The sequence below is a fragment of the Mya arenaria genome, chromosome 6 (assembly GCF_026914265.1).
Source record: "Mya arenaria isolate MELC-2E11 chromosome 6, ASM2691426v1".
In the NCBI taxonomy this organism is placed as follows: Eukaryota; Metazoa; Mollusca; class Bivalvia; order Myida; family Myidae; genus Mya; species Mya arenaria.
Window position 1 is genome coordinate 32,291,141 of NC_069127.1, and position 24,501 is coordinate 32,315,641.

Genomic DNA, 24,501 nt, shown 5'->3' on the forward strand with positions numbered 1-24,501 from the left:
TTTAGGCCACCAAATGGGCTGTTGTTCCCAAATATTTCAGAAAATCTTCTGCTAATAAAAGTAAATAAACGATCACTAACCATGCTGATTTCATCAACGACCAAAGTATGTACGCCTGAAAATCTCTTTTGCAACTTTCTCAACTGGAAAGCAGTAACAGATGCATAGTTTAAGTATTTGTCAACTGGAATGTTAAACAATGAATGAATAGTTTGACCAGAAATGTGTTTAGCTGCAGTCCCTGTGGGAGGACAACACCTGACAGGAGACATTCCACACTGCTAGTAAACAATTGTAGGAAAGCAACAATCATTTTCAAAAGGAATGATTTACCAACACCAGCACCCCCTGTTATAAAAAGCCGAAGCGGCTCTTGAATGTTATGCGCGAAGTGATGTTGCACAATGTTAATTGCACGCATCTGGCATGTAGTAAGAGTCTGTACAGATGTCTCAAATGTTAACACATTCATAGAACAAGCTGAAAGTTGGTGGTAATGTGTAGATTCAGTGTCAATAGTATTAGAGCTGTATTGATGCGGGTCAAAATATCTCTGCACATCACATGGTCTAAAATCAATGTCTACATCACAATCATCTTGGCTCTCATGGTTTAACTCAGCCTCTGCAAGTTGAATTCTTCGCATACTAGCCTCTACTTGTTGCAGAAATGAATTATGCATTCCCATGGAGTGATCAAGCAAAGCATGCTTCGCAACAAATGCATCTTTAGCACAATCATAGCCACTCAACAAATCGGATTCAATGCGAAAAGGCAAAAGCAACATCAAGAGAGCAAAGTAATAAGCATCTGATGAAACAGAGAATGTTGGAAAACGAACAGCAAATTTTGTTCTTCTTTTTACCCAAACATCATATCTTTGTATAAAAACTCTTTCCGATTTTTGCCGAGTGGATATGGAAGCAGGGCATTTCGTGAACCATGAAGCAAAGTACCACAATGACATCATTTCCATGTTGTCTGGTCGTGAACAGTAGTAATCTATAAGGTTGTAGACAAAAACATTTGTATTATCATTTTCCGGTTCATTTATTTCTGAAGTAGGTCGTAACATACAATATCTATTTTCAACAGGCCTGGTATTCAGATAAACAACTGTCCTTGAGCTTTGCAGCAATTTTAAAGCACTTAATCTAAAAGCTGCTTCTGGTGCAGATACTCGCCTATATTTTTAATGCACATATACCTATGTTCCAAAGGCGTTGGAAACTGGTCAAGTTTGGATTCTGTTTGAAAACAGTATTAATCAAGTTAGCCAGTGCCAATTTAAGTTCATCTGGTTCAGATTTGCACAAATAATGACAAACATAATATGCAGCACCATTTGCATCATTTATGATCTGTATGTCCATGTTAGCTCTCCAGTGAAGTAAAATTGAGGGATTGTATGCATTAATATTGCAAGAATCTGCTGGTCTATAAGTCTGATAAAACTGTCCCTTGTTCTTGGTAGCATGAAAGTGTGTTAATATACAGGTTTTGGAACACTGTTTTTTAGGGAAGCCAAATCTGCATGGAGGCCGTGAAGAAGGCATACAATAACTGGTATGTGATGCAATAACTGGTATGTGAATGTGTTTGTAACTTTAATACTAAACGTTTTAAATGTGGGTCATCATCACCAGGAATGCGAGTGTGGACTGTTTTATCAATGTAGCGCAGTAACTATGCCCGTGTATCATTTGAAACTCCATTTGGAACATTTTCCACCCCAAAAAACATGTGATAATGTGGTGATCCTCTGTTCTGAAACTCTACTCTAGCGAAATAGTCATTCACATTACCCAAAGGTTTCTGTCTACTATGAATAACAAACCGCATTAATGCTGTAAACCTGCGATCAAAATGCACAGCAGTTAATAGTGGATCTGATCTCATGCCAGTATAAAACGACTGGCAATTAATAGCTTCATCGTAAGACAAATCTTCCAACGACATACCCAACTCAGGCCAGTGAAGGTCATCAGCAGACAATGTCATAAATAAAGTAGGTGGGCCCAAACAACGAAACATTACAAATAAATCATACAGAGCGTTACGAAAGTAAGCAACCGTCCCTCATATGTTTTTCATAGACATATATGAATTCAAGGTATTTTCATCATTACTAGACCGTGCACGTACATCCTCAGCTGTTGTTTGACAGAAAGCAAAATCATGCCCAGATGGTTTCAAAATTTTCATACAAATCCCAATTTGCTGTTTCAAACAAAGTTTATCATAAGATACAGCAGCATGAAGTAAATATGTGATGTCTTTACGCCAATATGCATTGTGATTGTACAGCCTATATCGAAAGTACATGCTTGGTTTCACTTTCTTTGGTCGTGAAAATGTATAACCAAACTGGCCGTATGGAAACAACCAAGTAAAGTATACATACTGATATCCGAAAACATTATTTTTTCTTCATTTAAAGCGCAAAGTACAAATGAACTTGAAATTTATCTAAAATACACCAATATCTCAACATCATTACGGCCATTTAAACTTAAACTGAACATACTCAATTCGAAAGCCTTTCAAAGGATACAAATCTCATTTCCGACACCATTGCCTTCCCAATAAAACCTTGTGATTATGGCCCGCGCTGTGGCGCGGACCAATAATCAAAAATTCACGTGCCAACCAGTAAAACCCACTGAAACTACAGTTTCTTGTACAAATGACTCGCTCATTTTAAAACAAAACAAAACTGTAATTAAAAATATATATATAATTTTACATGTACAATAAAACTCATTTAATTCTCTTTTTTCTACAAAATGAAGCATGTGCTTTTGTTTATGAGAGTACTCTACACATTTTTTCTTTTATTGAGTGAGATTTAATTTACAAGCCCCACTGGAGTTCGGTCTAAATTAATATAAATACGCCACATGCATCACGTATACCATTTTATCGAGGACGAATTGTCCTTCAAGGTGCCCTTCATGAAAGTCAACGACCAAAAATAAAACAGAAGTTCAATAAATAATGGTATACATGTGTATTTGCTTTGTTGCTACGGGAAGTTATTTACACTTGAAAATACCGACGTAATATCTAATTTTATAATTCAACATTTGGTGCATCCAGTAATAAACTTCGTTCAAATTTATTTATTTATTTTCTGGTCATTGAAAAGATAATTTCGATCACGCCCTAACTACGGACCGTTTCATTTATCATTACTGATAGTAAAAAGCTCCATTTAAACCGATACTTCAGTGAAAACTTATGCAAAAATATTGTGTAGCTGATTTTTACGATTCCATTTATTCTATAAAAAAAATGTATCGAAATTTTATTTCATCTTAAAACAATCCAAACTGTGTCTCCAAAATACGAACAGCAATATCACTGACACCAGGGTAGAAAACTGCCAAACTATGTAGTCCCGACTTGGGTTATTTCTCTAAAAGGACACAAATACAGTACTGTTTGCTACCCAGGAAAAGGACTCAACGATTATTCTATAAGCTTTTCGGTTTTTCACATTTCATAAGAAATAAGTATCAACTGTAAACTAACTAATAAAAATTTATTTAAATAACTAAAAAATATCAGTTTTCAGAAATGTGTCCCTGGTATTTATTCGTACCAACATAAACGACGAGTTTGGCTTGCCTCGCCGAGTATAAAATAGTTATATTAGCATATTGTAAACCATTTTAAAGGGAATAGACTAAGCCTTTCAGGAGTTAAGATGGATTGTTGCCATTGTGAGATATATACAAGAAAAAAAACTACATCTTCCTCTTAAATGAAGTGAATGTTTTCATCTCGAAATATGTAAATATAAACATACAGTTCAACGTTTTAGACACAAACAGTGACCAAAATGCCTTGAAGATGAACACCGACCAATTCTCCGAAATGAAATCTGAACTAAGATGAATGACTTACTCCCATACAAATATTGTATACCGTGTCGTAAACAATTAAATTTTCCACGTCTTTTGACTCTTTAAAAAGCGCAAAGGCAATGGCAATAATCAACCTATGAGACGTCTTGTTTCACTTTAAATCCGTATGTTCTCTCTATTTTAACTAATATTTTAATTGCCATGCTGACATCTTACTAACCCAACATACATTTTAAAATGGCTTTGTTTATTAATTTTATTGACATAACAAAAACAACGGAAAACAACGCTCGAATAGACCATTGACCCCGTCGCTTAAAATACTGATAACGGAAAAAATACACCGAAATGATTCTTGCATATTTGTGGTGTTCGATATTGTGATTTTAAGTAAAATGTTGAAAATAGAGCTTCTGGAAATTGTCTGTATCAAATTCATGGTTTAGCCATAGAAATAGCAAAATTACTATAAAAAAAGATATGATACATCACCATTACATGGTTAATATTGGGCAAATCATATATTGTTAAATTGGATTTTTAAGGTAAAATTTAAAAGAAATGTAAATTAAAGTATGCTTTTCTGGGAGTTTTCTATATCAAAATTAAATCTAGCAATAAATATATCAGAATAAAGTTATTTAATAGATATTATTACATCACCATAGATACCTTATGTGGAGACACATATATTGTGAAATGTGATTTTGGGGGCAAAATGTTGAAATATGTAAACAAAAGTATGAGTTTCTGGATTTTGTCTTTATCAAGCCTCCAACATGAATGACGCGACAACAATGGGCCATGACCGGCGACCCAATATATTTCCATATTGGCTCACCAAATTTATATCGCATATATCGTCTATTTTCCGACTCCGATAAATAAAGGAATCATTTAAACATGCTACCATATTGTAGACGTGATATATACGTTACGAGGTTAGTAGGTGACCCGATATGGAATGTACAGGACAAAGGAACCCGTATGGGTGAGAGCGAAACTCGAACCCGAATATGGTTTCCTCAGCCCCGTATATATCATATGAGGTCACGTACTAAACCCATCAGGTATATATCCCGTAGACAACCGGTGGAAATGTCTAAATGTTTCATTAATTCATCGGAATATTTATCGGAATCGTAAAATTGAGGCCATTTATATAAAAAATTGGTTTTATATGATATTCTTATAAGAATGAAAGATACCGTTGTGCAAATTAATGGCAATGCTTGGATCAAAAGTGGTGATGAAGTACTATGTGTTAAAAGATACAGTTTGTGGGTATTTGTTTAAATTCAGGACTGGGAATGACACACTGTTTTGAACCCGCTAATTTGGGGTTGGGAAGTAGTGAGTAACAAACAACTATATACAGTGACAACTGAAACAGCACCAACTGCTCATATTATGAAAGTAGTACGGCACACGTGTCAAACTGGCTGCCATCCAGTATCATGCAACTGCAAGAAGATTTGATTTGATTGTGTAAGGTCTGTCTCGCATGCAAAGGAGTCAGTTGTGGGAATGCCTTCATTGTTGAAACGTTGTGTATATCAACTTATGATACATTAAGGCACTAATATTGCTACTCTCATCAACGATAAGCAGTTTCATGTATGTAAAAAACAGTTATGCAAATGTATTATTATAACTGTATACATGTAAACTAATAAATGAAATGGTATGTTTAAGGAGGAGGCAGAGGAGGAGGCGGGGAAGGAGGAGAATTAGGAGGAGGTGGCGGAGGAGTAGGCGGAGGAGGAGGAAGCAGAGAGGAAGCAGAGAGGTGGAGGAGGTGGCGGAGAGGAGGCGGATGAGGAGGAGAAAGCGGAGGAAGAGGAGGCAGAGGAGGAGTAGGAGGCGGAGGAGGAGAAAGTGGAGGAGTAGGAGGAGGAGGAGAAGGAGGAGGAGGAGGCGGAGGAGGTGGCGGGGGAGGTGGTGGAGGAGGAGGAAAAGGAAGAGGAGGAGGTGGTGGAGGAGGAGGAGGAGGACGATTAGAAAGCGGGGAGGAGGAGGTGGAGGCGGAAAAGGCGGCGGAGGAGGAGGAGGTGGAGGAAGCGGAGGAGGAGGAGAAGAAGGAGGAGGACCCAGAGGAGGTGGCGGCGGAGGAGGAGGAAGCGGAGAAGGAATCGGATAAGGAGGAGGTGGAGGTGAATGAGGGGAAGGCGGAGGAGGAGGAGGAGGAGGAGGCGGAGGAGGAAAAGGAGGAAGCGGGGGAGGAGGAGGAGGAAGCGGAGGAGGAGGAGAAGGAGGAGGCTGAGGAGGTGGCGGAGGAGACCAACCTGCCTCTTGATAAAAAATATGAAAAATGAAATGCATTGTAACCGATTAAGTAAATGATAAAACTAGTAAACTATCACACTATTAAGCACTTAATATATGCAGGTACATACTATACCTCAGGTAACTATAGTCCATCAGGTGTTTCCATGAACAGTATAGCTTACGCGAAATGCGTTTGATAAATATATATATTTTAAATACATGTATGGTTTATATCAAAAGACCGAAAGATACCATAGCCTACGCACTCGGGCTCTAAACCATTCCTCGGTCATTTGCATATGTTAACGTCCTTAAAAAGAAGTATTAACTCAATATTAATTCCATAAATAAAAATCCTATTGTTCAGAATAGTATCGAGGTTTTGGAAAATCTATTGACAACATATTATTTGGTAATAAAAAGACAGCTTATCTTTATCAAACATGTTCTTAAATAATGTATTGATGGTATTGGCCTTTTCTAACAATATCAGCCTCAGTGTGTGTATAACACGTGATAAATTACGTTATTTGCTACGGCGGAAGGCAACATTTTGTACAGGTACATTTAGTACAGGCGCTTAGGGTAACTTTCCTTTGTGACGAAAAAGCCACGATTTCCGGTTTCTTCCCATTCTCTTATTCTACGTCGGAAACTGTACAGCAAATTTCAGTGTTCAATGTGTCCCCGTGTAAACAGCACAAGCGGGGACAAACTCACGGCGACGCCTCACCCACCCCCTCGTCCAAGCGCATCTCTTGCGTTGGCCTCTCTGTGCCCTTCTCTGGTTTCTCCTGACAATGTGGTCATTGACGTCCAGGTCCAACTCATCACGCTCACGCTTGGCAATAGCCAACATGTACATGAGTCGGACCCTGTTAGGACAATCCATGGTCAGTTGGTCAGTTGGTCACCGACTCATACGACCATGTACACAAGAAAAAGTAAAGCTCATCTGACGAAACCCCTCTATATATACCCAATAATTAGTGACAAACGGTGGCACACGGTGACAAAAGTAAATTTGTTGGTAATGGCACGTTCATATGACGCTACTGTGAAGGTAAGGACACGTTATGGACCCGTTATAGGACGTTATGGTAACGTCAAGGCGTTAACAGGATGTTACCCATGCGTTAGGGAGGCGGCGCCGTCAGAATCAGGTGGTACCGCTTTGGAAACACCCGTTGGCAGTCCGGTATGAACACTGTAATGAGGACGGTATGAATACGGTATGAAGACGGTGGCACGGTATCAACACGTTCATGACACGTTCACAACCCGCTTACAACACGTTGCAGACGGTGGATTTTTTTTGCCCGTTCATCACCGTTCTGTAACGGTTTATGAGCGTGTTATGAACGTGTTCATACAGTGTTACCGTTTTCATAACGTATTCATACCGTCCTCATACCGTTCAACACCGTCCTCTTGCCGCTTCCTTGTGGCCGGTGCCAGCCGGCCAAAGTTTTGACTCTGAGGGGGCATTTCTATTTGATGACATTCGATAGCACAGCCACTTAACGCTAACTCGACCACAAATCTCTTACAAATACGCGCAGTTTCAGAATAATATTTGAATGGGTAATGGTACTGAATTAAAAAAGAACGATGTTGTAGGATCATAGTCTTTTCTCCCTCCGCTCCCTGCGGCGCTCTCGTCGCTCCCTGCGGCGCTCCCCCCGGCGCTCTCGGCGATCCCTGCGGCGTTCCCTGTGGCGCTCTCGGCGGTATTGGCGCTCCCTGTGGCGCTCTCTGTAACACTCTGTAACGCTCTCGGCGCTCCCTGCGGCGCTCTCTGTAACGCTCTCGGCGCTCCCTGCGGTGCTCCCTGTGGCGCTCTCGGCACTCCCTGCGGCGCTTTCGGCGCTCCCTGCGGCGCTCCCTGTGGCGCCCTCGGCGCTCCCTGCGGCGCTCTCGACGCTCCCTGTGGCGCTCTCGTTGCTACCTGCGGCGCTCTCGACGCTCCCTGCGGCGCTCTCGACCCTCCCTGCGGCGCTCTCGGAGCTATTGGCACTCCTTGCGGTGCTCTGTAACGCTTTCGACGCTCCCTGCGGCGCTCTCTGTAACGCTCTCGGCGCTCCCTGTGGCGCTCTCTGTAACACTCTCGGCGCTCCCTGCGGCGCTCTCTGTAACGCTCTCGGCGCTCCCCGCGGTGCTCCCTGTGGCGCTCTCGGCGCTCCCTGCGGCGCTCTCGGCGCTCCCTGCGGCGCTTTCGGCGCTCCCTGCGGCGCCCTCGGCGCTCCCTGCGGCGCTCTCGGCGCTCCCTGTGGCGCTCTCGGTGCTCCCTGCGGCGCTCTCGACGCTCCCTGCGGCGCTCTCGGAGCTATTGGCACTCCTTGCGGCGCTCTGTGACGCTCTCTGCGCTCCCTGCGGCGCTCTCTGTAACGCTCTCGGCCCTCCCTGTGGCGCTCTCGACGCTCCCTGCGGCGCTCTCGACGCTCCCTGCGGCGCTCTCGACGCTCCCTGCGGCGCTCTCGGAGCTATTGGCACTCCTTGCGGCGCTCTGTAACGCTCTCGGCGCTCCCTGCGGCGCTGTCTGTGGCGCTCTCGGCCCTCCCTGTGGCGCTCTCGGCGCTCCCTGCGGCGCTCTCGGCGCTCCCTGCGGCGCTCTCGGCGCTCCCTGCGGCGCTCTCGGCGCTCCCTGCGGCGCTCTCGGCGCTCCCTGTGGCGCTCTAGGCGCCACCTGCGGCGCTCTCGGCGCTCCCTGCGGCGCTCTCGGCGCTCCATGAGGTTGGGAGGAGTAGGAGTCGCTCCCTGTGTTCCATGAGGTTAAGGAGGAGTAGGAGTAGGATTCGCTCCTTGTGTTCCATGAGAAGGAGGATACGCTCCTTTGATTCTGTGTATTTATTGGATAAGATAATCGTAATTTGATTTAAACAAGAAAGAACCTTTAATCCGCAATCAGTCGTAAGTTATATTTATCAGGTGAGTCGTTAGATTTAAACAGTATTTGGAATTTTTGTATTTCAAACACTCTGCGACGCTCCATGCCCATTTATTTTGGTAAACGCATACTAATACTATTTTACTATAACTCAACACTGCTTGAGGATTGTATACTGACATGGTAATGTTTGATCACAAATGGGCATTTGACGCTATTAGCCAAAAATACGCGGTCAGAAACAAATTAAACGGGTATTTGATATATTAGCTTGTGCGGCGGTTAAAGAGTTATTCGTATTTCTTCAACAGTGTAGATATTTATTTTATTTCCCTTCAGTGTTATTTCATATGTCATAATGATTCATTGAACTAAGATACCGCTTAAAGTAGACCTGAATCATATTTGAAAACTTATTATCACAAAACGATGTAAAAGATTCATAACTTTCAAATTTAGTACAATACATAATTAAGTGCAAATCATTTTCATAAGCTGGTCATTTGTTACAAAGATTGTTATTTCTTCTTAATATTCTTCTTCACATTTTGAAAACCTCAAAGCTGGAAACTAGGTAGGTATTAAAGATTTTAAACTTGCTATATGTTTATATGTCTTAAAACATTTGCCATTCGAATGTATAAAGAAACTAAATCAGTATCACTAAAGAACTGTATCAAGTGTCTGCATTCCTGATAATAGTAAACAATTAAAGTTCCTCTCTGTTGAGTCTCCCTATGAGGTTCGTTAAGCAGTGGTCCATGGCTCCCCCTCTGCTTTCCATGAACACTGTCTCAGTATGGCCCGTTTTGGAGTCAGTGCATATTCCCATGTATTTCCAATGGAAGCCAACCATCATACCTTTAAAGGACCAGCTTATCGTCCTCCCATCCTCACCAAAAGGTATCTGAAATAACCATATAACCATTTAAGGAATGCATTGCCGGATTGATGTCATTTTCGGGGTAAAAACGCAATTGGTGTGGTTAAAGTGTGTGGAGTCCGATGAATGGTTCCGCAATTGTCGGAGATATTACATGAAAACTTTTGCGAAAAAAAATCAACATCTTGTATACAAATACATATATATATTAATAGGCAACTGGTAACGTTAAGATTAATGAGTTAAATATCAGGTATCGTGAAAACTTTTAAATTATCCACCATTAATTTGGTTGCAGTTTAGAAAAAAAATAACATATCAAGATATTCGTATAGGTTTCATGAAAACAGTCGATTTTCCATTTCTTAGAAAATCATACGACATATTCTCCATCATTACTGCAATTTTTTTTAAATCTAGTGGTTTCGTGTCTGAAAGCCTTAAATTGCTCCCCTTTAACTATTGAAATAGCAAATGGACATCATGTGTTCATTCCAGTTAAGTTATCATTGGTTCATACCTCTCTACAATATATTTTAAACGACTTTCCAAAAGTACATCATGGTCGGTTTTTAACCAGGTAATGGTTTCATTGTGAGTCATATAAATTCAGACGTCTATACAATCGAGGTTAAATGAAAAGGTGTAACTAAGACACACTGTAGCTTACCACCCCTGCGCGCGAGGCGGTCTTCACAAAATCCTGCAGCATCTTGCATATTTTGTCTTTGGAAAGTCAAACAGAATATTAACCCAATCAGATTAAATTCATTTAAAACAATGAAAACCTTTAAAAGATTCAACACAAATAACAATATTAATTTTATTATTAATTATTATTATTTATTTTTTTTAATTTCATTATTATTATTTTTATTATTATTTGAAATGTAATATTACCGGTGAGTTTCAGTAAACCCGGCAGTTGCGTGTTTACGACACCTTTGGAAAGTCAAACAGAATATTAACCCAATCCGATTAAATTCATTTTAAACAATCAAAACCTTTAAAAGATTCAACACAAATAATATTATTGTTTTTATTATTATTATTATTATTATTATTATTATTATTATTATTATTATTATTATTATTATTACTATTATTATCATTATTATTATTATTATTATTATTATTATTATTATTATTATTATTATTATTATTATTATTATTATTATTATTATTATTATTATTATTATTTGTATTATTATTATTATTATTTTATTATTATTTAATATATTTATTACCGGCGAAGCCAAGAAGTAAAATAATTCCAAAAGCTTTATCCATTTTACAAGCGAATTGAAGTACACAATGCGCTAATGTCCGCGTAAATGTGATCTTGTGCAATTTGAAATTACTAATATTCATAAAATATTATCAATACCCGTTCGTCGCACAAATCCATTTGTTTTTGAACGGTTGCCAACTTATTTCAATACGTTATATAACACTCTATTGGAAAACCTATAGATTTTCATATTTGTTTTCCTATCTCAACATTAAATCAAATCATGAACCTAGCATTGAATTCAGTCGGTATTGAAAGTGGATTTGTCGAGCAGGTGTATGTACACAATTATTTAACTGCTAAATGTCCAAAAAAAGCTCCTACCTGAAATAGCATTCTACATATTATGAAATCTACAAACACACAGGCAATAGTATTATATAACTGTTATTATATGCAACATATTGCAATTAAATAAATGTTTCGTAGTCTTAAAGAAGCCTTAACAAGCTACATAATATTATCTATATTCATTTTTATTTAATGTTATGGCAATTTTGTGATGAAAACATTAATGATTATATATTAATATAACTGTAAACATGTAAAATAATTAATGAAATGAATGGTATGTTTTAAGGAGAAGGCGGAGGAAGAGGCGGAGGAGGAGGAGGAGGAAGCAGAGAAGGAGGAAGAGATAAAGGAGGAGAAGGAGGCGGAGGAGGTTGCGGAGGAGGAGGCCGAGGAGGTGGCAGAGGAGGAGGAAGCGGAGGAGGAGGCGGAGGCGGAAACGAGGAAGAAGGCGGATGAGGTGGAGGAGGAGGCGGGAGCGAAGGAGGAGGGGGAGGAGGAGGAGGAAGCGGAGTAGGAGGCGGGGGAGGAGGCGGAGGAGGCGGGGGAGGAGGAGAAGGAAGTGGAGGAGTAGGAGGAGAAGAGAAGGAGGAGGAGGAGGCGGGGGAGGTGGCGGAAGAGGAGGAGGCGGAGGGGGGAGGAGGAGGAAGAGGAGGAAGCGGAGGAGGAGGAGGAGGAGGAGGAGGAGGAGGAGGAGGAGGAGGAGGAGGAGGAGGAGGAGGAAGTGGAGAGGAGGAAGCGGAGGAGGAGGAGGAAGCGGAGGAGAAGGAGGGGGTGGCAGAGAAGGAGGCGGAGGAGGAGGAGACCAACCTGCCTCTTGATAAGAATTATGAAAAATCCAATGCACTGTAAGCGATTAAGTAAATCATAAACTAGTAAACTATCACACTATTAGGCACTTAATATATGCCGGTACATACTATACATCAGGTAACGATAGTCCATCCGGTGTTTCAATGGACGGTATAGCTTACGCAAAATGCGTTTGATAAATATATATATTTGAAATACATGTATGCTTTATATCGAAAGACCGAAAGATACAATAGTCTACGCACTCGCGCTCTAAACCATTCTTCGTTCATTTGCATATGTTAACGACCTTAAAAAGAAGTATTAACTCAATATTAATTCCATAAATAAAAATCCTATTATTCAGAATAGTATTGGAGGTTTTGGAAAATGTATTGACAACATATTATTTGGTAGTAAAAAGACAGCTTATCTTTATCAGACATGTTCTTAAATAATGTATTGATGGTATTGGTCTTTTCTAACAATATCAACCTCAGTGTGTGTATAACCCGTGATAAATTACTCATTTGCTACGGCGGAAGGCACCATTTTGTACAGTACATTTAGTACAGGCGCTTAGGGTATCTTCCCTTTGTGACGAAAAAGCCACGATTTCTGGTTTCTCCCCAATTCTCTTTTTCTACGTTGGAAACTGTACAGCATATTCCAGTGTTCAATGTGTCCCCGTGTAAACAGCACAAGCGGGAACACATTGAAAACTGACATTTGCTTTACAGTTTCTTACTACAGAACGACGAGAATGGGACTTTGAATTTGGCTTGTTTGTTTTATGACAATATGTTTTACCAACATATCGCATACCAGTGTAAGTACCCGAACGGGAAGTCTTCAAGTATAATACAAATGTCATTAAGCATATTAAATGCAATTAATTAACCTGAATACCATTCCATAATTAACTATGCTTAAGATCCATCATTATCATACCTCTGATGCATGAGAATGCATTTTAAATGAGACAAATTGACCTCTATTTATCACGCTATTGCGTGCTATACGCACACTTATTCTGATAGTATTCTAAAGTCTACAATACAACAAACTGGCTGGACGGTAACCCTTCCAGCTGTGTTATCTATGATGGGAATTTCTATTTAATGACATGCGATAGCATAGCCACTTAACGCTAGCTCGACCACTTAACTCACGTACATATACGCGCAATTTCAGATTAATATTTGAATGGGTAATGGTACTGAATTAAGAAAAAACGATTTCAAAGAGCAGAGTCAAAACAATTTACATCAGCAAAATGAAGGGCAGAGAGCGCCTGGAGCGCTACAAGGAGCGCCGAGAGCGCCGCCGCAGCAGGAAGCAAAACACACCTGTGTGTCCAGATATCATCATGGTGAACGGATGTTGTAGGATCATTGTCTTTTCTCCCGGCGATCCCTGCGGTGCTCTCGGCGCTCCCTGCGGCGCTATCGGCGCTCCAAGAGGTTGAGGAGGAGTAGGAGTAGGAGTCGCTCCCTATGTTCAATGGGCTTGAGGAGGAGTAGGAGAAGGAGTCGCTCCCTATGTTCAATGAGGTTGAGGAGGAGTAGGAGTCGCTCCATATGTTCCATGAGGTTGAGGAGGAGTAGGAGTCGCACCCTATGTTCAATGAGGTTGAGGAGGAGTAGGAGTCGCTTCCTATGTTCAATAAGGTTGTAGAGGAGTAGGAGTAGGAGTCGCTCCCTATGTTCCATGAGGTTGAGGAGGAGTAGGAGTCGCTCCCTATGTTCAATGAGGTTGAGGAGGAGTAGGAGTAGGAGTCGCTCCCTATGTTCCATGAGGTTGAGGAGGAGTAGGAGTCGCTCCCTATGTTCAATGAGGTTGAGGAGGAGTAGGAGTCGCTCCCTATGTTCAATGAGGTTGAGGAGGAGTAGGAGTCGCTCCCTATGTTCCATGAGGTTGAGGAGGAGTAGGAGTCGCTCCCTATATTCATGAGGTTGAGGAGGAGTAGGAGTCACTCCCTATGTTCAATGGGATTGAGGAGGAGTAGGAGTCGCTCCATATGTTCAATGAGGTTGAGGAGGAGTAGGAGTAGGAGTCGCTCCATATGTTCAATGAGGATGAGGAGCAGTAGGAGTAGGAGTCGCTCCCTATGTTTCATGAGGTTGAGGAGGAGTAGGAGTCGCTCCCTATTTTCAATGGGGTTGAGGAGGAGTAGGAGTAGGAGTCGTTCCCTATGTTCCATGAGGTTGAGGAGGAGTAGGAGTCGCTCCCTATGTTCCATGAGGTTGAGGAGGAGTAGGAGTAGGAGTCGCTCTCTGTGTTCCATGAGGAGGAGGAGGCGCATCCTGTGCTCTATTAGGAGGAGGATACGCTCCATTGAGTCTGCGTATTTATTTGATAAGATAATTGTAATTTGATTAAAACAAGAAATAACTTTTATTTTGTTTACCCCCCACCCGCTCCTTTGATCGAACCCAGGACCGCTGGCATGGTAAGCGAGTAAAATAACCTTTACACCACAGACACCGTACATACGTAGAGTAAGTATTTTCAGTTTAAAATTATAAACACTCTGACCGTAACCAATACACTGTTACATATGTTAAATAATTTAAACATTTGGGTGTACCTGTCTATTGATATAAAATATGCATCTGCTAACGAAAACGTTTAATTGATACCCTCAAAGAGTTCCGCTTGAGCCCCCCCCCCCCTCATAAAACGACTCATTTTCTACGTCGTCCAAGATGGCGGCTTTATATAGTATATACAGTGGGGTCACTGAGTGCATATCGAATGGATGAACCCACCTGATTCACATTCCTGCTCGGCGGACCGCAACCGACCGGCCAGATGTCTGTAGCGTCACGCCGAAGCCGCCGGATCAATAATGTTACGCCCGAGCGCGCCCGAAAAGCGATTATTTTCTATTGCGTCCAAGATGGCGGATTTATATAAAATAAGAAGTGGTCACCGAGTATATTACAGTCTGGATGAGCTCATAATACCATATATTTTTCAAGTGTTTTGTTAATTGTTTGATAGTTAAACATAGAAATGAAAATGTAGTAGAACAATCCAATTTATTCATTTGTGTTCTCTTTTATACAGCTGCGGATGGTCGCGGAGTACCAAGAAGAATACTTCACGTACGCTTTTTCATTGGCTCCCCTCAATAAAAAAATATTTGAATCGAAATGTATAGATTAATTATACCTTATACAGTCGAACCCCGTTAACTCGAACTCTGAGGGACCGGCGAATATACCCCAAACTTCAGAGAATTCGAACCAAGCGGGGATGTTTACCTTCAGTACAAAGAAATCAGTCCTTTTATCTGGTTCGAGCCAACGAGAAATTCGAGCCAAGCGAGTTCGAGCCAACGGGTTTCGGTTGTACATTTATTACAGCTAATAGCTATTTGCATTTTATATGACATTGTGTAAAATGTCACCGAAAGTTGGAACATAATGGATTAAATATATTTGGTTAATTACTCAAATTAAAACAAATGAAATAAATTGACTTTAGCGTAGAGGATTTCTTGCAATAATTTTCACCGTTCAATTTCAGCGTACGGACACGACCTTGTTCGATGTTTTTCATGCGGTCTGGAGCTAAGAAATCTGAACGCCGATGATAACCCGCTGTCAGAGCACATTCAATCAAAGCACTGAAAGTGCTGATGGACGGTGACATTGTTCGGTCTGCTGCAAGTATAGAACGAAGTCCTTTCTCTTATAAACACAGATAATCATCGGGACCTAATTTTGAATATAGGAGCATAATTTGAACACTCTTAGGTGAGGACAATTAGACAATGCTTCAAACCAAATATCTAAGTTTGATATTTATTTTCCAAACATATTCTTTTTAATGCTGTAGCTTTGAAAAGTTGATGAAAATGCCACCCGGCAATATCATCGTTAAGTTTATTTGCAGAACTACATCATGGTCAATATTTCATTCCAGTTGCATAACAAATACGCCAAAAGGACACAATCAAGATAACCGAAGCATAACATTAACAGATGTTTTCAAAACAGTACACATGGTTCAAAGTTCAATGTTGTACTCAAAATTAAAAACGTAGGCCTTAGTTGAAGCAACTGTGCACAAGATGATCAATTTGCCGGCTGATGTTCCTACTTAGGCGGGCCCTGAGGGGCACCATCCAAAAACTGCTCGTACACGTGCGCCTTCCTAAACGAGCTACCAGGAGAAAATCAAGTACATTTGTTACATAACATGATGGTTTCCAATGGGCGTACGGATAGGGTCTTAATGGCACCACCATGTATTATGCTTAATTTTTCAGCATCATGCTGAAACTTTTCGACTGCTACAGGGTCATTCAAAATTGTTTTTAAGCCTCATGCTATTTAAAGCTTTTTCAGTACCACGCTGATAACTTGGCCCCTTTTTATATTATTATTATTTACCATAGATCAAAGTTCAACTGAATTCCAAACTACCGATTGGGTGGCAGTTGAAAATTCGCGAATAACCAACTTGAAATGATCGAAAACGCATTATGTGAATGTACCAATATATATCGCATCTAACGATGTTCGGAAAGCAAACACTTACAAGTACATAAATAACACGACACAGATGAATGCAAGACACACTAACGCGCAATTTCTTTATACGTGTACCTTTGACTTAAAAAAAGATATAATATGAATCCCAAATAACCCTATCAAAACATGTTTACTCTCAAATAGTTATCTATACTGCAAATGATATGATCGTGTTATTGCTTTAACAAATACTGATAAAATATTTTAAATAGCATTATTTGTCATATAAACACGTCCGTATTACAACAGGGGTAAATTGTATCCATCCCAGCCTCTCGTGAGAGGCAAATTTACCAACATGATTATGGGCAAAAATGCCAACGGAGTCAATCTCGTAGAATAAAAACGCATAAGAAAAGAAAATTGTTATTCACGTTTAAGTGTATGTACATGAACTGTTTTCGACAACTTAAAGGTAAAAAACAACTTCCAGATCCGCGAGGCCTGATATGCGGCGATACCATCAGAGCCCGCCGAAGAAGTAATGGAAAGATTTCAATTGCCCGGAGGTTAAACACTAACGCGGCGGTTTTCAACTACAATGTCAATGGATGTTAGTAAAAAGAAGTAACGATTTAGGAAAAATGCTCACAGCATGCAATGTTTATATCAAATTCATGTCATTATACCCGCGTTGGCATTTCGGTAGGTTGGTCAGTCAGTCGGTCAGTCAATCATTTAGTCGAACAGATGGTTGATCGGTCAATCGGATGGTCGATCAAGACTATAAAGACAATATGCTCGTCATACAAGTTTATATATTAGCGGGAATCAACTTCTTGTTTGATATATATGTATGCTTGGTTATCTGGCAGGTTATTGCTAGCATAGCAGGAAGTCAACCAGGAGCAACCAGAGAATTCAACATCCACTTCCCTGGACCGAAAAATTCTTTTCCGGCTTCCACTCTTACGGGCTCCCTGTCGGAAAACGAAATTCGTTCCGCAACAATAATTGACATTCAGTGGATAGAAGATGTAAGTAGGCATGCTGTAGCGCATAAAATATATTTTTAATCCGATATTGTTCTCCAACTTGCCAGATGAACTTTCTCTATCCACGACACTTACCTCTTATTCGTTATTCTCGTACGTCCATAAAATGGACTGGAAAAAAAACTTGCTACATAGTGTTGACCTGTTATATGGTCTGCATAAAGATAATCTTTATGGCTCTCCGTCCGACTGTGCGTTCATCCCTTCCTTCGCCTAAAAATAACGACTTTGATTGCATTTAGAATATTGGATCACTGCGACAGAGATATCAGATTATTAGTATCTTCCATTGGCGAAAGTTAAATATACAAACATATAAATGAATAGCTTGTTGAAATATGTCTCTTGGAAGCTCCTCAATTATGGGCATACAAATGCTAGAAAGAAGTCAGGATAACTTTATATTAAGCACATTTGATATGTCCTTTGTCCGGCGACCTTGACATCAGTCATTGAAGGGTTGTGTCTGTAATGTTCGTCCGGCTCTAGGCCGATGTTAATGGATAACTTGCAGGAGTAAATCATAACATGCACCATTCAAGGTTACCATTTTAATTCCCAGAATTCTTCATCTTATGCAAGGGACGTAACTCATATTGCTTGTCTAACTAAATATAGGATAACATAAGTAGTCCCCCTTACTATGTTAATACACTACATTTCCTCCCCTAATCAAATTTTAAAAATACCCTGTTATTTTTTTGACTAGAACCTTTTTTAAAACAAACTTTTAACATTAAATGTTACTTCTTGTAACTTTAACTATATACATGTAAATTGAACATAAAACTATCATAAGAATTACTATACATTAACTTGCCAGAAGATAATGGTACTAATCTCTAAATATAATGGTACTTATCTCTAAAATATCCTTACATAACATAATAGTATGTTCCTACATCAATCAACAATTTGTTTCATTTCAAATCCTGACCTTATTTGAAATGTCTCACTAAAATCTATATGCAACAGATAATAATTAGCAGTCCCAATAATGTCTTAGCCATTAACACATACTTATTGTAATATAAAATCTATGTTGTATAGCTAAATCAACTGTTAACATTTATACATAATGCATTCTTTGAAACCCCAAAAATACCCATATTAATGTCTCATTTGTTACTCATAATGAAATCTGAATATTTCTGCGGCATTTTTCGAACTCTCGATGGTCGCGAGAAGGATTCTGCTACTGTTTTTGTTGGTGACTTCACGTCCTCCGTTTCTACAGGATTCTCTATCTGTTCTATTTCTGTCAACTCTGCTTCCTGATTATTCTCTAGATTGGAATTTGATCCCGACTCCACTCTATATTCATTAAGCACATTTTTCTCCGATTGAACACTTTTATTTTCACTGAAATTATTTTTCACACTTAGATGATTTTTCACGTTATCTAACACATTTTCTACTTCTTTTGATTTTTCAGATTCTCTGCTCTGATCATTAGAATAGAACTTTTTCACATGTGACACATTTCTAGAATATCGAACACCTTCTTTTGACTCTACAATTACACTATTTCCTTGCTTATCTACTACTGACATTGAATTTGAATTAAACACTGTGGATAACTTATCTTGCTTCTTTTGCTTTACTAACACTAGATCACCTTCTTTTATATCACTTTCTCTAGCATTTCTTCTGTTATCACCATAAATCTTCCCTTTTCCTTTTCTTTCGCTGTCGCGGTCTCTAATTTCATGATCGGAAACTCTGTAGTCCGAAATATCTGGTATTTTCGTGCGAATTTTCCTTTTGAACAGCATTTCGGCGGGTGACATCCCTGTTGTGGAGTGTGGTGTATATCTATACATCATGAGATATGTCTGAAGTTCTGTTCTCATGTTTTTCTTCTCCACATGCGCAATGCGAAGCCTTTTCATAATGGACTTATTTTGGATTTCCACTTCTCCATTTGCTTGCGGCCAATATGGAGTTGTATTGCGATGTTCAATGTTCAGATCCGTTAGATAGTCGTTCAGCTCTTTGCTGTTGAAATTTTGTGCGTTATCTGTCTGTAAAGACACTGGAATTCCATGAACACAGAAAATACTATCTAAACAGTTTATAATCTTCTCCGACGTAGTAGTTTTCATGATGAAAACCTCAATCCATCTGGAATAGTAGTCGACAATAACTAGTAGATTTTCTCCCGACGGCAGTGGTCCCAGAAAATCAGCACTCAGATGCTCCCATGGCTGGCTTGGTAATTCTCTTCGGCACATTGGTTCAGGTTTCGTAGTAACTTGACTAGTTACTTGGCACCCATAACATGATTTGCAAAAGTTCTCTATCTCTTTATCTATCCCTGGCCACCATACTTTGGATCTTAGACTTTGTTTCATTAAAACAATGCCCGGATGACCTTCATGTCCCAAAGATCAAATGTCCTCTCGTAATGTCTTGGGTACAAGGATTCTAGTACCTCGAAGTACTAAATAGCCTAAACACGCTAATTCATGCCTTATGGTCAAATAGCTCTTGTTTGACAGTTCATGCCATCGACCTGTTCTTAACAGATTTTGAATCTCTTTCAGTTCTTTATCATCCTTTGATTCTTGTTCAATTGTCTTTGTTGACATGGCATTTGGTGTCGCCTCGGTTGCTAAAAATTTAACGTACTCCTCCGTGTTAAGAAAATCACATTTTCCTTTTGGAACGCTTGTTTCAGGCACTTGACGCGATAGTGCATCTGCAATGTTTGTATGCCCTGGAATATGTCTGACTTTATATGTGTATGGCTGTAATCGCAACATCCACCTTTCTACTCTAGCACCTGGTTTGGAATTTGGAGAAAATATGAACTGCAACGGCTTGTGATCTGTCAGAAGTTCAAATTCGATTCCGATCAAATACATATGTAGTCTCTCACACGCCCAAACAATGGATAGTGCTTCTTTCTCCGTTTGCGAATACTTCCGTTCTATACTCGTCAAAGTTCTGCTCACATATAAAATCACTCTGGATTCACCTTGCCCTTTTTCTTGCACCAGAACACAACCTATTCCGACTGGCCCTGCATCACAAATTACTTGAGTCTTATCTTTCTTGTCGAAATACCCAAGGTTCTTCGCATTTGACAACTGTTTTTTTAGTTCTTTGAAACTTTCCTCTTGTTCAGCATCCCAGGTGAATGGAAGTCCTTTTCTGGTCAACTTTCGCAAAGGTTCAGCAATAGATGCGAGATTTGGAATAAACCGTCCACTAAAATTGACGAGACCTAGGAAACTCTTCACTTCTGATACAGTTTTTGGTTGCCTAAATTCAAGAACAGCTTTCACCTTACTTTCGTGAAGACCTACTCCATGGTCTGACAAAAGCATGCCCATAAAATCTACATGAGTCATATTGAATTGGCATTTCTCCAGATTCAACGTAAGTCCTTTCTGTTCAAGACGTTCTAACAATGCTTCAAGTCTTGCATTATGCTCATCATCACTTCGTCCATGTACAATAATATCGTCGAATATACTGTCCACACCTTCTAGACCACTCAATGTTTGTGCAATCACTTTATTGTACATCTCAGGAGCACAGCTGACCCCAAACATAAGTCGTTTGTACCGATACATTCCTTTATGAGTCATGAATGTAGTAATTTCTCGAGATTCTTGGTCCAATTAAATTTGATGGTAGGCCATTTTGATGTCTAGCTTTGAAAACACAGTCTAGTTGTTCAGATCTTGCAAAACTTCTTCTGTTGTTGGAATAGGGTATCTCTCCCTTTTAACTGCTTCGTTGGTTCTTCTCATATCAATACAAAGTCTTATATCATCTTTCTTTGGCACGACAACAATTGGATTTACCCACTTACTTGTTGTGTAACTTTGACACTTACTGTACTTACTGTACTTTTTCAATAATGTCCAACTCTTCTAACTCATCTATTTTCTTCTCAAGCTTCTCTCGTAACCCATACGGTACTCTTCTCAATGGCTGTACAACTGGTTCAATGTCATTATCAACTGGAATGTGAAGCTGATAATCTTTTAACTTGCCAATACCATCAAAACACTTTGGAAATTTCTTGCACAGGTCTGGTTTCCTTTCAGCATCAGTCATAACGTTGTTCACCATACTCGGCATATCAATGTGTAAAATGCCTAGCTCTACAGCAGTCGTTTTACCTAACAATGCCTGTCCATTTTCTTCTACCACAATGAATTCAGCATTTACAATTTTATTTGACACGGTTACATCAGCAGTGAAACTCCCAGCTACATTTAAAGGTTTCTGTCAATGATATTAACGGTTGCACCCGAATCTATAATCACGGGAATGATTATTCCCCCTATGTCAACATGTATGTCTCCTTTCATGTGCTGACTTGATACAGTAAATACGTAGTCATCAGATGAATCAATTTCATCAACATTAACTGCTCTGATCTTTTCTCTACGGCTCTGATTTGGTTTACCAAAAGGCTTAGATTTGCAACATTTCTCAAAATTATTTTCTTTTTTACATTTTCTGCATTTCTTTCCTCTAGCTGGACACTTAGGATCTGTCTTTATATGCCCCTCGTATCCACATGCATAGCATTTCTGACCGTTCCCATATTCTGTCCCATTTCTGTTTTTGTATGCACCATGTGCCTGTGGTCTGTATGCACCAGATGCCTTTGGTTTTGGCATATATTTGTGTCGTATTTTGTTTACACTTTCTTTTGATTCCATTGTGGAAGCCTGCGATTCTGATGCTTCAAGTGACCTTGCTATCCCTCTTAAATCATCTAAAGAAACATCGCTTTTTTCCAAAAAAATTCTTCTCAGTCTTTGGGAATAACATTTCTCGATGACCTGGTCCCTAATATTTTCTTCTACATTTGTAAAATAACAGTACGCGGCTTTTTGTCTCAAACGAGTGATATACTGATCCATGGATTCATTGGATTGTTGTGCAATACTTCTAAATTGCGATCTTTCAAATGCAACATTTGCTTTCGGTTTGAAATAAGTGTCCAACAAACCTTTTGCAATCCCGTACTCAGTTTCTCCCTCACCTGGATCCGGAATCGTTAATGTATAGAAAATGATTTGCACATCGATACCAGCACTGTGCAAAAGCAATGCTTTTTTCTGTTTGTCGTCTTTTACCCCTTTTCCATCAGAAAATAGCTCGAAGCTGCGAAGCCATCTTGCCCACCTAATTCCTAGCGATGTTCGTTCGCCGATTTCAAATGCCGAAATACATCCGATGTCTTGGAAAATCGGGGTTGTCATCTTGATCAAAACTCAGATAAATGTTTAAAGTTTATCCTCGTCGCCAAATTATGTAATGTTCGTCCGGCTCTAGGCCGATGTTAATGGATAACTTGCAGGAGTAAATCATAACATGCACCATTCAAGGTTACCATTTTAATTCCCAGAATTCTTCATCCCATGCAAGGGACGTAACTCATATTGCTTGTCTTACTAAATATAGGATAACATAAGTAGTCCCCCTTACTATGTTAATACACTAAAGTGTCAAAAACGAATGTTTCATGTACTTCGTAATAATTAGAATTCCGTGGTATTCTTAAGTCACATTCTGATTGGGCACCGAATCAACAACCCACACCGGATCCACGGCCCACAATCCCCTACTTGTAATGAATCCCAGACCGGATCATCGACCAACATCGGTTTCATGTCTTGCACCGGTTCCCCGATCAGCACCTCTTCACCGACACGAACATGCACCGGATCCGCAACGGATCCCCGACCCGCATCTGCCAATGGGGAAAACTCTCCAATCGTGTAAGTACATACAATTATTTTACTCTTATACTACATTAACATACAACAGGCGGTCATAGAACAAAGTATAGATAAATTGGTTTCACTTAATAATCCGCCTTTTGTATATGCATAACCGTCTGGGGCTCTAGTTAATAATATACATGTTACACAAACTGAGACAGGAGCTTTACTTAACTCAAATTTCCCTGGATGACCGTTTCCCTAGATTCAAACCGCAATATTTGTAAAATTGTCGGAATTTTGGTCGGACTTTATACATATGTCATTTTAAATTAAAGAATGCAGTTATAACTTAAATGTTTGCATTCCTTTTTAAGTCTGATATATAGTTCATCTCTTGAAAACGTCCCTTGCCAATAATTGTTTCAAACTAAGGGTAGTTGCGGAGTGATTGACTAAAAATGATGGCTTTTGTTAAAGAAAGCAAATAAAACATTTAAAAATTTCAAAAAATGCTTTCTTTCAGCCTTATACAAGTCAGAAGATCATCGTTGATCCCGGATCTACTAGCCCACTTCGAGAATGATGACGAAAGACATGTACACGTAGAAGTCAGTGGGGAGCAGGCGGTTGACAACATGGGCGTCTTTCGGGATGTGCTGACCGCTTTCTTGACCGACGTTATAGGGCGTTATTTCGAGGGCGATGTCGAAGTAGTGCCTGTTGTATCCCTGTTGTGTGGATTTTGGCACTAACATATATTCATTTTCTTTAAGAATATAAATGATTTTAGTAACAATTTTTGAATGCCGTGTACGTTTATTTACCATTTGCTTTATTGTTGAATTGTGCTGAATGATGACCCCATAAAATGTAGGATTTGAAAGGTATTGCCCACTTTATATTTACATAAGAAATGATCAACACCGCATTGTTGATACAATGATGGCAGTTGGTATTTTACTCAAATTTGGAAAAGAAATGGACA

The 24,501-nt window shown here is 39.8% G+C and overlaps 4 protein-coding genes across 4 annotated transcripts; 1 reads left to right on the forward strand and 3 right to left on the reverse strand.

The window, feature by feature from the left end:
- Positions 1-4,856: 4,856 nt before the first annotated feature.
- Positions 4,857-6,184, forward strand: LOC128237715 (short stature homeobox protein 2-like). The gene is made up of 2 exons (XM_052953296.1): positions 4,857-4,860; positions 5,694-6,184. Exons 1-2 carry the CDS (start codon positions 4,857-4,859, stop codon positions 6,182-6,184), a joined length of 495 nt encoding a protein of 164 aa, XP_052809256.1.
- A 1,575-nt stretch (positions 6,185-7,759) lies between these two features.
- On the reverse strand, positions 7,760-8,867 carry LOC128237716 (luc7-like protein 3). The gene is made up of 2 exons (XM_052953298.1): positions 8,208-8,867; positions 7,760-8,167 (listed from the first exon to the last, which is right to left on the reverse strand). Exons 1-2 carry the CDS (start codon positions 8,865-8,867, stop codon positions 7,760-7,762), a joined length of 1,068 nt encoding a protein of 355 aa, XP_052809258.1.
- A 589-nt stretch (positions 8,868-9,456) lies between these two features.
- LOC128236545 (uncharacterized) lies at positions 9,457-11,259 on the reverse strand. The gene is made up of 4 exons (XM_052951466.1): positions 11,155-11,259; positions 10,808-10,849; positions 10,578-10,633; positions 9,457-9,931 (listed from the first exon to the last, which is right to left on the reverse strand). Exons 1-4 carry the CDS (start codon positions 11,195-11,197, stop codon positions 9,734-9,736), a joined length of 339 nt encoding a protein of 112 aa, XP_052807426.1. The 5' UTR covers positions 11,198-11,259; the 3' UTR covers positions 9,457-9,733.
- Positions 11,260-18,938: 7,679 nt separating this feature from the next.
- LOC128237717 (uncharacterized) lies at positions 18,939-20,054 on the reverse strand. Its single transcript, XM_052953299.1, has one exon. The coding sequence runs from the start codon at positions 20,052-20,054 to the stop codon at positions 18,939-18,941; it is 1,116 nt and encodes a 371-aa protein (XP_052809259.1).
- Between the last annotated feature and the right edge of the window lie 4,447 nt (positions 20,055-24,501).